Raw genomic sequence first — 12,117 nt, 5'->3', positions numbered from 1 at the left:
GATCTTCCTCCTTGACTAGTACCGAGCTGACGATCTCATCCCTGGCCGAGAGGTAAGGCAATAGCTCATTCCTTGGTCCATTTGAAGGCATTCGGTTGTTTAAGGGCTTTGAAGAAGGGTAGACACCGATCTGCAGATTTGGACATGAACCTACTAAGGGCAGCTATTCTACCGATGAGTCGCTGCACATCTTTGTGGGTTCGGGGCGATTGCATGTCAAGGATGGCCTGTATCTTCTCTAGATTTGCCTCAATCCTCCTTTGCATCACCATGAACCCCAGGAAGCACATTTGGTCAGGTTCAGCTTCATCTTATACTTCCTGAGGGTATTAAAAACTTTCTTTAGGTCGGCAAGATGCTGCTCAGCCTTCTTGCTCTTCACTAATATGTCATCGACGTATGCCTCTACATTTTGGCCGAGCTGATCTTTAAACACCTCATTCACCAGTCGTTGGTAAGTGGCGCCAGCGTTGTTAGGGACAAAGGGCATGACCTTGTAGCAATATAAGCCGTAGTTGGTGATAAAGGTTGTTTTCTCCTGGTCATCAAGATGCATTCGGATCTGATTGTACCCTAAGAAGGCATCCATTAAGCTCATGAGTCCATGGCCCGCCGTTGCGTCGACAAGTTGATCGATCCTTGGTAGAGGAAAGTTGTCTTTGGGGCAAGCCTTGTTTAGGCCGTTGAAGTCGATGCATATCCTTAACTTCCCATTGTCTTGTTTTACCATTACCACGTTGGCCAGCAAGTCGGGGTACTTGACCTCCCGAATGAAGCCGGTGTCGAGTAGCTTTTGTACTTTGTCTGCAATCACTTGTCACCGTTCTATTGCAAAGCTCCTCTTCCTCTATTTTATAAGTCGGTAGCAAGGGTTGGCATTCAAACGGTGTGTAATGACTTCAGGGTCGATCCCCGTCATATCTGCCGTTGACCAGGCAAATACGTTGGCGTGGTCTCTCAGTAGTTGTACAAGCTATTCCTGGAGGTGGTCATTTAAGAGAGAACTGACCTGGACTGTCTTCTCGGGGTCTCCTTTGTTAAGCGGCACTTGGATGAGGTCCTCGACAGGTTGGCCGTGGTGTCCTCAACTCATCTCAAATGTCATAAGCTTCTTTCATCAGTGTTTCTGCAGCCGATCGTGGTCCTCGACAGGAGAGCAAGTAGCACTATTGCGTAGTTCTTTGATCTCCACGTGCTACCCCTATGCCATATTCGATGGGGAACTTCATAGCAAGATGGAATGTGGAGACTACAGCTTGCAGAGCATCAAGGGTCGACCTACCAAGGATGACGTTGTACGAAGAGGGGCAACAAACCACAGTGAAGTCCACCATGGTCGTTGTAGTAACGTCACCATCTCTAATCAGTAGGGGAAGAGTTATTCTCCCAGCGGGCAGGAGGGACTCCCCCAAGAAGCCCATTAGGGTAGTGTTGACAGGAGTGAGGTGCTCTTTTTCGATGCCGAGCTTTTCAAATGCGTCCTCGAAGAGTACATCGGCGGAGCTACCCATGTCAACCAGGACCTGTCTCATCCCGAGGTTGGCCACCTCGGTTGTGATTACCAAGGCATCGTCATACGGGGTCTGGATCCCCCGGAGGTCATTGTCGGTGAATGTGATGGTTTGGTTGCGCTTCTTCTTGTGTCCCCGATTGTCAATTTCACACAGACACGCATACTTCTTGCACCCCAAGCTACTCTCCCCTCCTGCGGCGATTCCACCTGATATGACGTGGATCACACCAGCAGGGGGAGCTCGGGGTGGCGGTCGAGCATCCTCCGCATGCCATTCTTCTTGTGCCAGCTTCTCGCTCTAGATGAACCCACCGAGGTATCCGTGCCTAACTAGGTCTTTAATGTGGTTGCGTAGGTCAAAGCAGTTCTTCGTGTCGTGACCATGATCTCTATAGAACTCGCAATATTTGTCGCGATTACTCTTGTTGCTTTGCATTTTCGTCTTCTCGGACCAAAGAACGTAGTTATGATCGCGGATTTGCATCAGGACTTCAAACCGCCGCATATTGAGCGACATGAAGTTCCATTAGGTCGGTGAGGGTCTTCGTGGTCTTTGGTCGAGTCGGTGGTCTTGCCTCTTATTGCCCCGATCTAATCTTTCTGACTTTCGCTCCTCAGTATCTCTCCTCCTCTTGTCGGGCCTCTCTTCCTCATCCCGTAGTTGTGTCTGTGCTTCTTCTGCGTTGATATATTTCTGCGCATGGCTCATCAGTGCTGTCAGGGTTTGCGGAGGGTTCTTGGGGATGGAGAAGTTGAATGGGGATGGGCGGAGGCCATGTTGGATAGCGGTGACAGCCACGGACTAGTTCAGGTCCCTAACCTATAACGCTTCCTTGTTTAATCTGGCTAGGTAGTCTCTAAGGGACTCGTTTTTCCTCTGTCGCACCTACATGAGGTTGGCTGAGGTCTTCCAATGCTTTTGACTCGCTGTGAACTGAGCACGGAACTAGGTCTCCAACTGCTCCCACGACGCTATTGAGCATAGAGGCAGGGAGGAATACCATGTTAGGGCTGGACCTGCGAGGGTGGCCACTAAAGTTTTGCCCATCAAGCCCTCGAAGGGTTCATGCAACATTAACTGAGCCTGCAACGCTTCAATATGGTTAGTGGGATCAATGTTTCCATCGTACTTGTTAAGCTGAGGTGTCCGCCATTCTGTGGGAGCTACGTCGTCCACAATTTCCTGGATGAAGGGTGGTTCCTTTGCCGTGGGAACAATCGGTGGCGTGGGCTGATCTACAACCGGCGTCGTGCTGCTCTGGCTGTGCTCTAGCTCTTCTAAGCGCTGGCGGAGTTTTCGAATTTCATCATCTCTTTGGTCTGGAGCCACGGTGTGCGTTGCCCTTTCCTTCTTGGGGCGTACCGCACGGTCTTTCATGGAGTTGGATTCGGCAACGGAGACCACATGAGGTTGCGTTCGTCTACCGAGCCTTTCCTTGGTAGGGATTCGTGAGGTTTGGTGCGTCTTGCTACAAGAGTGGATGGAGGGGGCCAACCTTTTTATTGTATCCAGCTTTTCTTGGTTGGACCCCGCTATGCCCTTGTCTGCTCGGTGCATAAGGGGGGACGATCTTGTTGGGCGATGCCACGGGTCCTAGGTTCCACATCATTTCGAAGATCTTATCAACATTGTCTTGCATTGATAGGAACTGTTCAAGATCAAGCGCAGCTGGAGCCTGTGGAATTTCTTGATGCAGAGGATTGTGGTGGTGAGACTCCCGAGATGGGGATCGGCCTATTGAACGTTTGGGCTGGTTCTTGGGCATCTTGATCGCTTTCTTGATTGCGCGATAATGAAGGATTTTCGGGAAGGGCTTTTTGTGCGGTTCCCACAGACGGCACCAATCTGATGTTGCTCAATCCGAGGTGGTGCACGAACTGAAGAGAGCAACCAGATAGTCCTTGCTAGTAGGGCGGCCAAGCTACAAGGACGAGACCGCGCTTAAAGACCGATGATCAAAGGAAACAAATGTCAGAGGCCCGAGGAGTTACCCCCGGGTAAGCACTCCAATGCTCAAGTTAGTAAGAGTGTCAAAAGCTGGATCCTTTACCTCAAGCATGGAGTATCATTGTATAGCCGAAGATCCGTATCCTAGTTCGACTAGGCTTCCGGGGTTGTCGGGATGAGGTTAGCCACCGAGGTATTCGAGATAGAGTCCCATTTCCCAGCGGAGTCATCTTCCTTACTCCTCCTTATTTGTAGTTGTGCTCATCCATATGACGTGTAGTTGATGTGACTGGAAAGATAAGATGGGGGGCCACAATGGTAGCGTAGCTCGGCCATACTAAATTGACGTAGACGAGTTAGGATGATGTGGCAGAGCGATAACTAGGTGGCCACATATCTCGTAGGGCCAGCTCAGCCATGGCCCGAACATATGGTTTATAAAAAAACTTAAAAACTACTTGAAGGATATTTATATTTTTTATATATCATTTAACAGCCGGTTAATGGCGGTACCTATAAGCATCAAAGTGGACTAAGCCCAAAATTGAGGAATTTCCCCTTGTTTTTTAATAAGATAAGAATTTCCCCTAGATTGGATGGACTACGAACAGGGAACAACCAATGGGCATAGGTTCTCTTCTGTAATATTGTTTTATGTCAAGGGGTAGTACTGTATCTTAATGCAGTATAACCGACCTAACGATAAGAGAAATTCTTAAATAGAGTTACAGAAATGGTGAAGAAGAGGCTAGCATAGGAAATGGAAAAAGGTACTACGGTGAATTTCTCTGTCTTGCCGGAGGGTTGCATCTCCAACATCATCTCACTCACTTCACCTCGGGATGCTTGCCGATTGTCGGCGGTCTCCTCGGTCTTCCGATCGGCGGTAGATTCGGACTCCGTGTGGGAGAGATTTCTGCCGTCTGATTACCAGGAGATCCTCTCTAGATCAGTCTCTCCGATCGCCTTCTCATCTAAGAAAGATCTCTATTTCTATCTCACCGATCATCCCATCATCATTGACGGCGGGAACAAGGTAATATAATAAACCCCTGGTTTTCTACTAATATTATCTTCTTAGAAACATAGAAAATCTGTGTAATAGACAAAAAGAACGAAGAGCAAAACATTAAGGACCGCTGGTTGTTTTTGTTGATTGCAGAGCTTCGCGTTGGAGAAAAGCAGTGGAAGCAAATGCTATATGATAGCAGCTAAGGAGCTTTCAATCGTATGGGGAGATACTCCTAGGTATTGGAGGTGGATTTCCCTTCCTGATTCCAGGTCTCTCTCTCTCTCTCTCTCTCTCTCTCTCGTTCTTGGTATAATGTGATTTTGGAATAAACAGGTTCCCGGTGGTGGCTGAGCTCTTGAATGTGTGTTGGCTCGAAGTGCATGGGAAGATGGATACGCGAATGCTATCACCAAGAACGACTTATGCAGCTTACATCGTGCTCAAGTTTGAGGAGGTCAGACGAGGGCTTGACGTCAACCCGGCAGAGGTGTCAGTGAGGTTCGTCGGAGGTGGGGGTGGGGCTGTTGATGAAGGAATTCGCAATGTCTATCTGGACCCTGAAGGCAATATTTCAAATCAAACTTGGACGCCACGAGATCGGCTTCAGGAACTTTTCCACAATCTGAGACAGTTCATGTTGACACCGTCCGTCGTGCGGCCATCCGTGTCTTTGTCACGACAAAATGGACTGTTCCCACGGGAACGAGGAGATGGGTGGATGGAGATAGAGATGGGTGAGTTCTTTAACGATTGGGGAGAAGATGGGGAGGTGGAGATGAGTCTCATGGAGGTCAAAGGTGGTAATTGGAAGTCTGGCCTCATCATCCAAGGAATTGAGCTCAGGCCTAAACAGAGTAATTAATCAGAGTCTCCAACCCATTCCCCTTCGTTTTATTATTATTATTATTATTTTTTTCTGTTTTCATTGACATAGATGGAATGATCGATAGCTAGAAAAAAGATGATATGAGTAATGTATGTTTTGATTTTCATCTTTTGTTATCTAATTGTTTGGAACCCAATTGTTGAAAATTGTGCTAAGAAGCTGTTAGCTTAGAAGAGGAATTATGTGTCTTTTGGGGAGTGAATTATTTTGATAAAGTCTACCTTAGCAAAACTTCCAGTTTACTTCCTCTGTCTTTAAGATAACACAAAAGGAGGTATCAAAAATAGAGAAGATAATGAGGGATCCTTTATGGGAGGTTGATAAAGAAAGAAAAGAAAGAAAGGATCACTTGGTGAAATGGGAGTTAGTGTGCAGAAGTAAGAAGCAAGGGGGCTTGGGCTTACACAATTTAAGAAAGAAGAATATAGTTTTGTTGGGTAAATGGCTATAGAGATAGCCTTTAGAGAGGGAAAGACTTTGGCATAAGGTAATAGGTAGTATTCATGGGTGTGTAGGTAACAGTTGGGATGCTTGTGTTTCTTGACGAGCCACTTTGAATTCTCTGTGAAAGGCTGGCTATTCGTGACATTCTTCCCAATTTCCTAAGCCTTGTTAGGTATGATGTGCGTATAGGGATAAGGGGAGGACGTCTGGCATGATAGCTCCACTCTCAGGGACCTTTTTCCCTCCATGTGTTCTCTGTCCCTATTTAGAAATGGGCCCATTCAGAGCTTGTCTTCTTTTCTCAAACTTTTGGGCACAATTGGAATTTGGGCTTTAGAAGAGATATGAGAGATTTAGAGCTTGATCAAGCTGCTTCACTTCTCAAAACTCTTAACTCTGTTTTTTTTTAGATTACTTTAAACCTGATGCTTGTACTGGACTCCTAATCGATGGGCTTGTTTTCTTGTGCTTCTTTTTTCTCTTGGTTATACCCTGTCCCTAACCCTCAACCTTTCTTTTGCAATGAAATTTGGTCCAAATCCATCCCCACTGAATTGGGAGCCCTTTGTTAGGAAAGTCTCTCTTGGGAAGAGAAGACCTAACCTTAGTATATCTCCAAACTGTTGTTTCCTTTGCAAAGCTAATAAAGAAAGCTATTACTACCTACTAATCTCATGCCCTTTTTGTTGTACAACACTGGGAAAAGATTTCTGGTCATTTTGGATGTAGGTGGACAGTGCCATTCCATATTGGTGGACTCCTTGACCCAACTACCTTCAGGTGGTGTAAGAGAAGAGGGAGAGTGTTGTAGAGATGTGCTAGGACTGCTTTGGTATGGACTGTTTGGGAGGAAAGAAATGCTAGGATTTTTAATGACAAAGAAAGGGATGATGCTACTATTTGGGGTTGCATTTCGAGCAGGTCTATCATTTGATGTAAGTAATTCATTGGATCTTTTCTCACAATTCTCCTTTGATGGTCTTTGGAGAATCTGGGAATTGGTTGCAAAATCTTCTTTAGTCAAGAACAAGCCTGTAACAGATTGGAGCCCTCTGAAGAAAGCTTTATGCAGAGGGTCAGATTGTTGCCTTGTTTTTTGGTCCAATTGAAGTGGGCGATGATTGTTGGTGCATAGGTTCAAGCAATTCTACAAGGAGCATATATTGCTAGAGATCTGAACTTTGGGAGGTTGTTAATTGAAGATGATTCTAAACTGGTATTTGGTGGTTGAAGGAGTTTGGGACTGTAACTTGGTTCTTTAGGGGGGCGATGAGAAGATTCAAATGGCTAACTTCCAACATATTAGTGAGAGTTCAGTGGGAGACTGGAAGAGGAGATCAGCTAATGGGCTGGAAGACTTTCTAGCTAATCAAGGGGTGCATAGGAGTCGTTTATTCTGGGATCATTTGTAATCTTCTTTTGTTTTTGAGGCCGCCTTGTGCCTCTTTATGGATATTTTATGCTGTATCCTCCAATAGTTCTTATTTAATCTTTATTAAAATGCTTCTTACTAATCAAAAAGAACAAAAAGAAATCTGAATTACAAAGTTGATATAGAAATGGAAGAAATGTGGTCCCCTGGCTAGTTTTTAGATTGGCTATGAACCTTTAAGAAACAGTTCTAAAAGGCTATCACCTTGTTCAAGAAGTTGAAATAGCCAGATAAGGGGATTGGATTATTTTCACTGAATACTGACTTCGGCAGTGGTAGTGGTGATTGTTGAATCAAATAGAGAATCAGAGATGATGAAATTTATGAAGTTGGAACTCCAGCGGCTTCCAGTGTCACTACTATAGCAGCTTTGGCAATAAATCATGGTGCTTACCAGTGTTTTAAAATGTGTGGGAGGCGTACAACAAAAGGTGTGCCTCTAGGTGAGGTGCCCCCAAAATGCCCTGAGGCGTATGCCAGAGGCATTGACACTTCTGAGGCGTACACCACAGGTGCAAGAGGCATATGCCTCATATGCTTTTTGCATGAGGTGTATGCCTCATGTGCCTCAAGTAAAAAGACAAAAAAAAAAAAAGAAAAAAAAAAAGAAAGGAAAAGAAAAGAAAGGGAAGGGAAAGAAAAAAAAATGAAAGAAAGCCCCCCTTTCAACTAGTGATATGCACCTTCATTCTTCTTAATTTAAAAGATTTTTATTAAAAATAAAGAAAAATGAGATCCTCCTTCCTCTTCTTCTTCCTCATCCCCCCTCCTCTTAAGTAGACATGTTCGGGAGGATTATGCCTCTTATGTTCTGAACTATGCCTCACGCCTCTAGGTAGTGGAACACCTCGTGTCATGCCTCTGCGTTTTAAAACATTGGTGCTTACTTGGCTTCAGCTGCTTCTTTAATCTGTGGTTCTATCCAACTTCTGCATTATCCATTGACTTACTCCATGTAGCTGCACAGCCTGCACTGAGAGTACAATATCCAACAGGGAAAAATGGTTGGGAAAGAGATGCAAAATCAAGACCCCCACCCACTAACACAGGAGAGACAGATCTCGACAAGGGATAATGACAATCTGTCCTTATTCTTTCTTGGAATGGCTTATATTTTCTAATTAATTTGATTTTTGTCTGAACCTGGTGTTGAAGAATATGTGGATAGTGTACAAGAACAAAAGATTTTCCCTCTTCTGTTGATGCATGATGCAATGAAGTGGTCAGTCATCAAATTGTTGGGAGATTTTCATTTCAGGCTGTCAATTCAGTATAGACGTTGGAAAAGCATTTTGGCAAGATATGAGTAATTGTAAACAGTCATTGCTGAAGGAAGAAATGCTTGGAGGGTTCAAGGATATTCTTTGGAGGGAGACTAGAGAGAGAGGGAGACGGGTAGGAGTCTCAAGAATTCCCTGCAGTGGTAGGTGGATATAGGCATGTAAGTACTTGATGCTTTAAGTCGTGTCTATTAATAATTATCTTACAAAATGACATTCGATAAATGTTCATTTTCTAGTCATTTTCAGAAAATTATTTATTTTTATTTAATTTATATGCAGCCAAGTAGAGCCTTAATGAAGAAAGTTTAAGAGTTAAAGGCAAACAAATTTGTTGAAATTTCTTAGATTGTCTGAGCCTTATTCTTCTCCTTTTGCTAGGTAAACGTGGGTTTGAGAGGAGGGGAGAGTTGGGACTGTTAGAAAATTTGGTTCAACTCCTGATGAATTTGCAAGGCCACCACCAAATTACTTGTTCATCAGTTCATCACTTCTATGGTCAGCTTGCCATGGTCCAACATTACAATTTAGATTTAGCAAAGAGAAAAATGGTCAAACTCTTGGCTAAGTGCATTTAGACAGTAAAATAGTCCAACACTTGTTAGTGGACAATTCATTAATTTTCTATTCTCATTTGACTTCCACCAAACTCTAGAAAGACGGAAGAATCTTATTAAGGAAGCTTTAGACCAATGTTTTAAAGCGCAGAGGCGTGACGCGAGGTGTTCCACTACCTAGAGGTGTGAGGTGTAGTTTAGAATGCAAGTGGCATAAGCCTCCCGAACACAAGAGGCGTAAGCCTCCTTAAGAGGAGGGGGGTTAGGAGGAGGATGAAGAGGAAGGGGGGATCTCATTTTTTTTTTAATAAAAATCTTTTATATTAAGAAGAATAAAGATGCATTACATTAGTTGAAAAGGGGGGGGGGTCTTGTTGAAGCGGAAGCGGAGCAAGACCCCCTAAATAAATAAATAAAAAGAAAACGAATTGGGCTGCATTGAAAAGGGGGCGAAGCCCCCCAGCCGAAGGGGCAGGGGGCAAACCACTTTCTTTCCCCTTTTCTTCCCTTCCCTTTCCTTTCCTTTTCTCTTTTTTTCTTCTCTTTCTTTTTCTTTCCCTTCCCTTTCTTTTCCTTTCCTTTCCTTTCCTTTCCTTTTTTTTCTTTTTTTTTCCTGTCATTTTATATCAGATGTGCATGAGGCGTACGCCTCTTGCACGCCTCATGAAAAAACACCTCTTGCGCCTGAGGCGTACGCCTAAGAGGTGTCAGCGCCTCTGGCATATGCCTCAGGGCGTTTTGGGAGTGCCTCCAGGCGTTTGCCTCCCATGCCTTTTAAAACACTGCTTTAGACAGACACAGGGGGGAGAGGGAAGAAGGTAGTAGCAGTGATGCTGTTGCTTCTCCTTCTCTTACTGCTACTGTGAATTTCTACATCTCATTAGAATTTTGCATATCCAACATCATTTTTCTTCACATCTCCTTGGGATGTATGCTGATCGTCATCAGTATCTTTGGTCTTTCTGTTGGTGGCGGAATCAGAAAATGTGTGGGAGAGACTTTTGCCTTCCAATTATTGGGACATACTGTCAAGATCAGTGCCTCCCATTGTTTTCTCATCTAAAAAAAGATATCTTTTTCCGTCTTTGCAATCATCCCATTCTCATAGACCACGACAACAAGGAAACCAAAAAATATGAAACAAAGTGGCAGATTTTCATTCCATTTAAGAGGTTAATCCAGTGTCAAGTCCCTACAAATAGACTAGCTAATTGGATTTGCTAGGTTGGCCTCCAGGTGGCAAATTTATTTGAATTGTAACCAAAGATATTGTTTTGTTGAAAGGGAGCTTTGTATTGGATAAATGCAGAACTGTTATATGATAGCAGCTATGGAACTTTCAATTGTATGGAGACTAGAGAGAGACTCTTCTCACAATTTTATAGTTTTGTGAATAGGTATCTTAAGTTAGTGAATTTGACATGTACAGGTTCTCGAATGTGGCAGAGCTGTTGAATGTGCATTGGCTTGAGATCTGTCGCAGAGTGGAGATGTGAATGCTGTCTAGTAAAACAAATTATGGAGCTTTTCTCGTTCTCAATTTTGAGGGAGCACGTGACTTGACACCCACCTGGCAGAGGTGTCTGAGGTTTGTTGGTGGTGGACAACATAATTTGCATCTAAACCCTGGCAAAACAATTGGCTAGTAGGGTCATGAGAAACATCTCCTTGACATGGTCCACAGAGTGGCAGCTGTGAAATTATCCCAGTTATTGTGACAAGAAGAGGAACGGTTCCCTTGCAACCAGGAGACGGGTGGGTGGAAGTTGAGCTGGACGAGTTCTTTAATGACCAGGGAGTAGATGGGAAGGTGGAGATGAGCCTCATGGAGGTGAGAGGTGGTTAGTGGAAAGTCTGGCCTCATCATCCAAGGAATTGAACTCAGGCCACAACAAAATAAAGCCCCTTTGCTCTTATTATTTATGAGGACATCTTAGTTATGGACCTCTTCACTTCAACGATGATTCTGTAATTTAGTAGATTGGAATTAAGGTAAAAGAAGGCAGTCCAGACATGGATCGATCATGCAAGGTAAGTACTTAACTCCTTTTGAAATCTTGGCCCATTCTAGTTTCTACTTGAAAGTCTGAAAGTGGGTTTTGTGTTCCCATTTTCTTCCTGTGTCTTGTAATGACAGCTTACCAAATTAATGGTTGTGACCTGGGAGTTGCAGAAGATTGAAGGAGCCACCAGAATCAATACAATTCTCTTCTTCGCATATCTTCCCAGCACCTGGATGTTGATCAATAATTGATTTTGTTTTTCTTTTGACAACTGATATGGATGTTGATCAATATGGTGTCTGGAATGGACCAAGAATTTTTAATGCTAAAATATTCGAGTTAAATTTTCCATTAGGATAAGATTTGTATGATGTAAGAAACCCAAATTTCAGAACTGTCAATCTTCCAATTGGAGTATAGACCTGGGAATTTAGGGGTGTCAATTGGGCTGGATTTGGTCCAATCCGATCCAGTCCAATGTGAGTCCATTATAAATGGATCAGGTCCAATCCAATCCAATGAATGGTATGGACCAATTTGGACCGGTCCAATTCAATGTCTGGACTGTCCAATCTGTTCAAATTCATTTTGATTTAGATTGGTTTTAACCCAAACCTAGTCCATTCACGCATATTTTCCTCTTATATCAAAGGACTGGCTTAATCCAACCCAATCCAATATAAATTTGTTACGGACGGAACAGGTCCAATCCATTCTAATAAATATTTTGGACTGGATTGGTCCAATCCAATGTCTTGTTGGTCCGTCCAATCTGTCCAAATTGATTTTGGATTGAACGGGGTCTAATTCAAAACTGGTCCATTGACACCTTTACTTGGGATCAAATCCCGCTGCCACTAGGGTTGGGGAGGGGTTCATTGGTTGTCCGAGAGAGAGAGAGAAGCGGAAGTCTGGCCCCATCACCCAAGCAATTGGACCATACATAATGAAATAATAATGAGCCTTGATAAATATTATTTTTTTAATTTACTTTCACATTTAAGTGTCAATTGAGAACCTATACGTCAAGGAGTCAATGCTA

At 43.8% G+C, this 12,117-nt stretch overlaps 1 protein-coding gene across 6 annotated transcripts; it reads left to right on the top strand.

Moving 5' to 3' along the window:
• The first annotated feature begins 4,024 nt into the window (after positions 1 to 4,024).
• Positions 4,025 to 11,429, top strand: LOC148865226 (putative F-box protein PP2-B12). 6 transcript variants are annotated; one of them, XR_016110160.1, is made up of 5 exons: positions 4,151 to 4,497; positions 4,624 to 4,742; positions 4,807 to 5,327; positions 10,502 to 11,103; positions 11,210 to 11,429. XR_016110160.1 is itself a non-coding variant. In XM_088979115.1 (4 exons), exons 1-4 carry the CDS (start codon positions 4,222 to 4,224, stop codon positions 10,525 to 10,527), a joined length of 942 nt encoding a protein of 313 aa, XP_088835241.1. In that variant the 5' UTR covers positions 4,139 to 4,221; the 3' UTR covers positions 10,528 to 11,429. The 6 variants fall into 6 exon arrangements, 4 of the variants coding, with proteins under 4 accessions (XP_088835242.1, XP_088835241.1, XP_088835244.1 ...); XR_016110162.1 differs by having other exon boundaries at positions 4,166 to 4,497; positions 4,624 to 4,718; XM_088979115.1 differs by having other exon boundaries at positions 4,139 to 4,497; positions 10,502 to 11,429.
• The last annotated feature ends 688 nt before the right edge of the window (positions 11,430 to 12,117 follow it).

The sequence above is a fragment of the Nelumbo lutea genome, chromosome 3 (genome assembly GCF_056320005.1).
Source record: "Nelumbo lutea isolate HS-2025 chromosome 3, American lotus-T2T, whole genome shotgun sequence".
NCBI lineage: Eukaryota > Viridiplantae > Streptophyta > Magnoliopsida > Proteales > Nelumbonaceae > Nelumbo > Nelumbo lutea.
The sequence above is the reverse complement of the archived record's forward strand: the minus strand, read 5'-3'. Positions and strand labels throughout refer to the sequence as shown.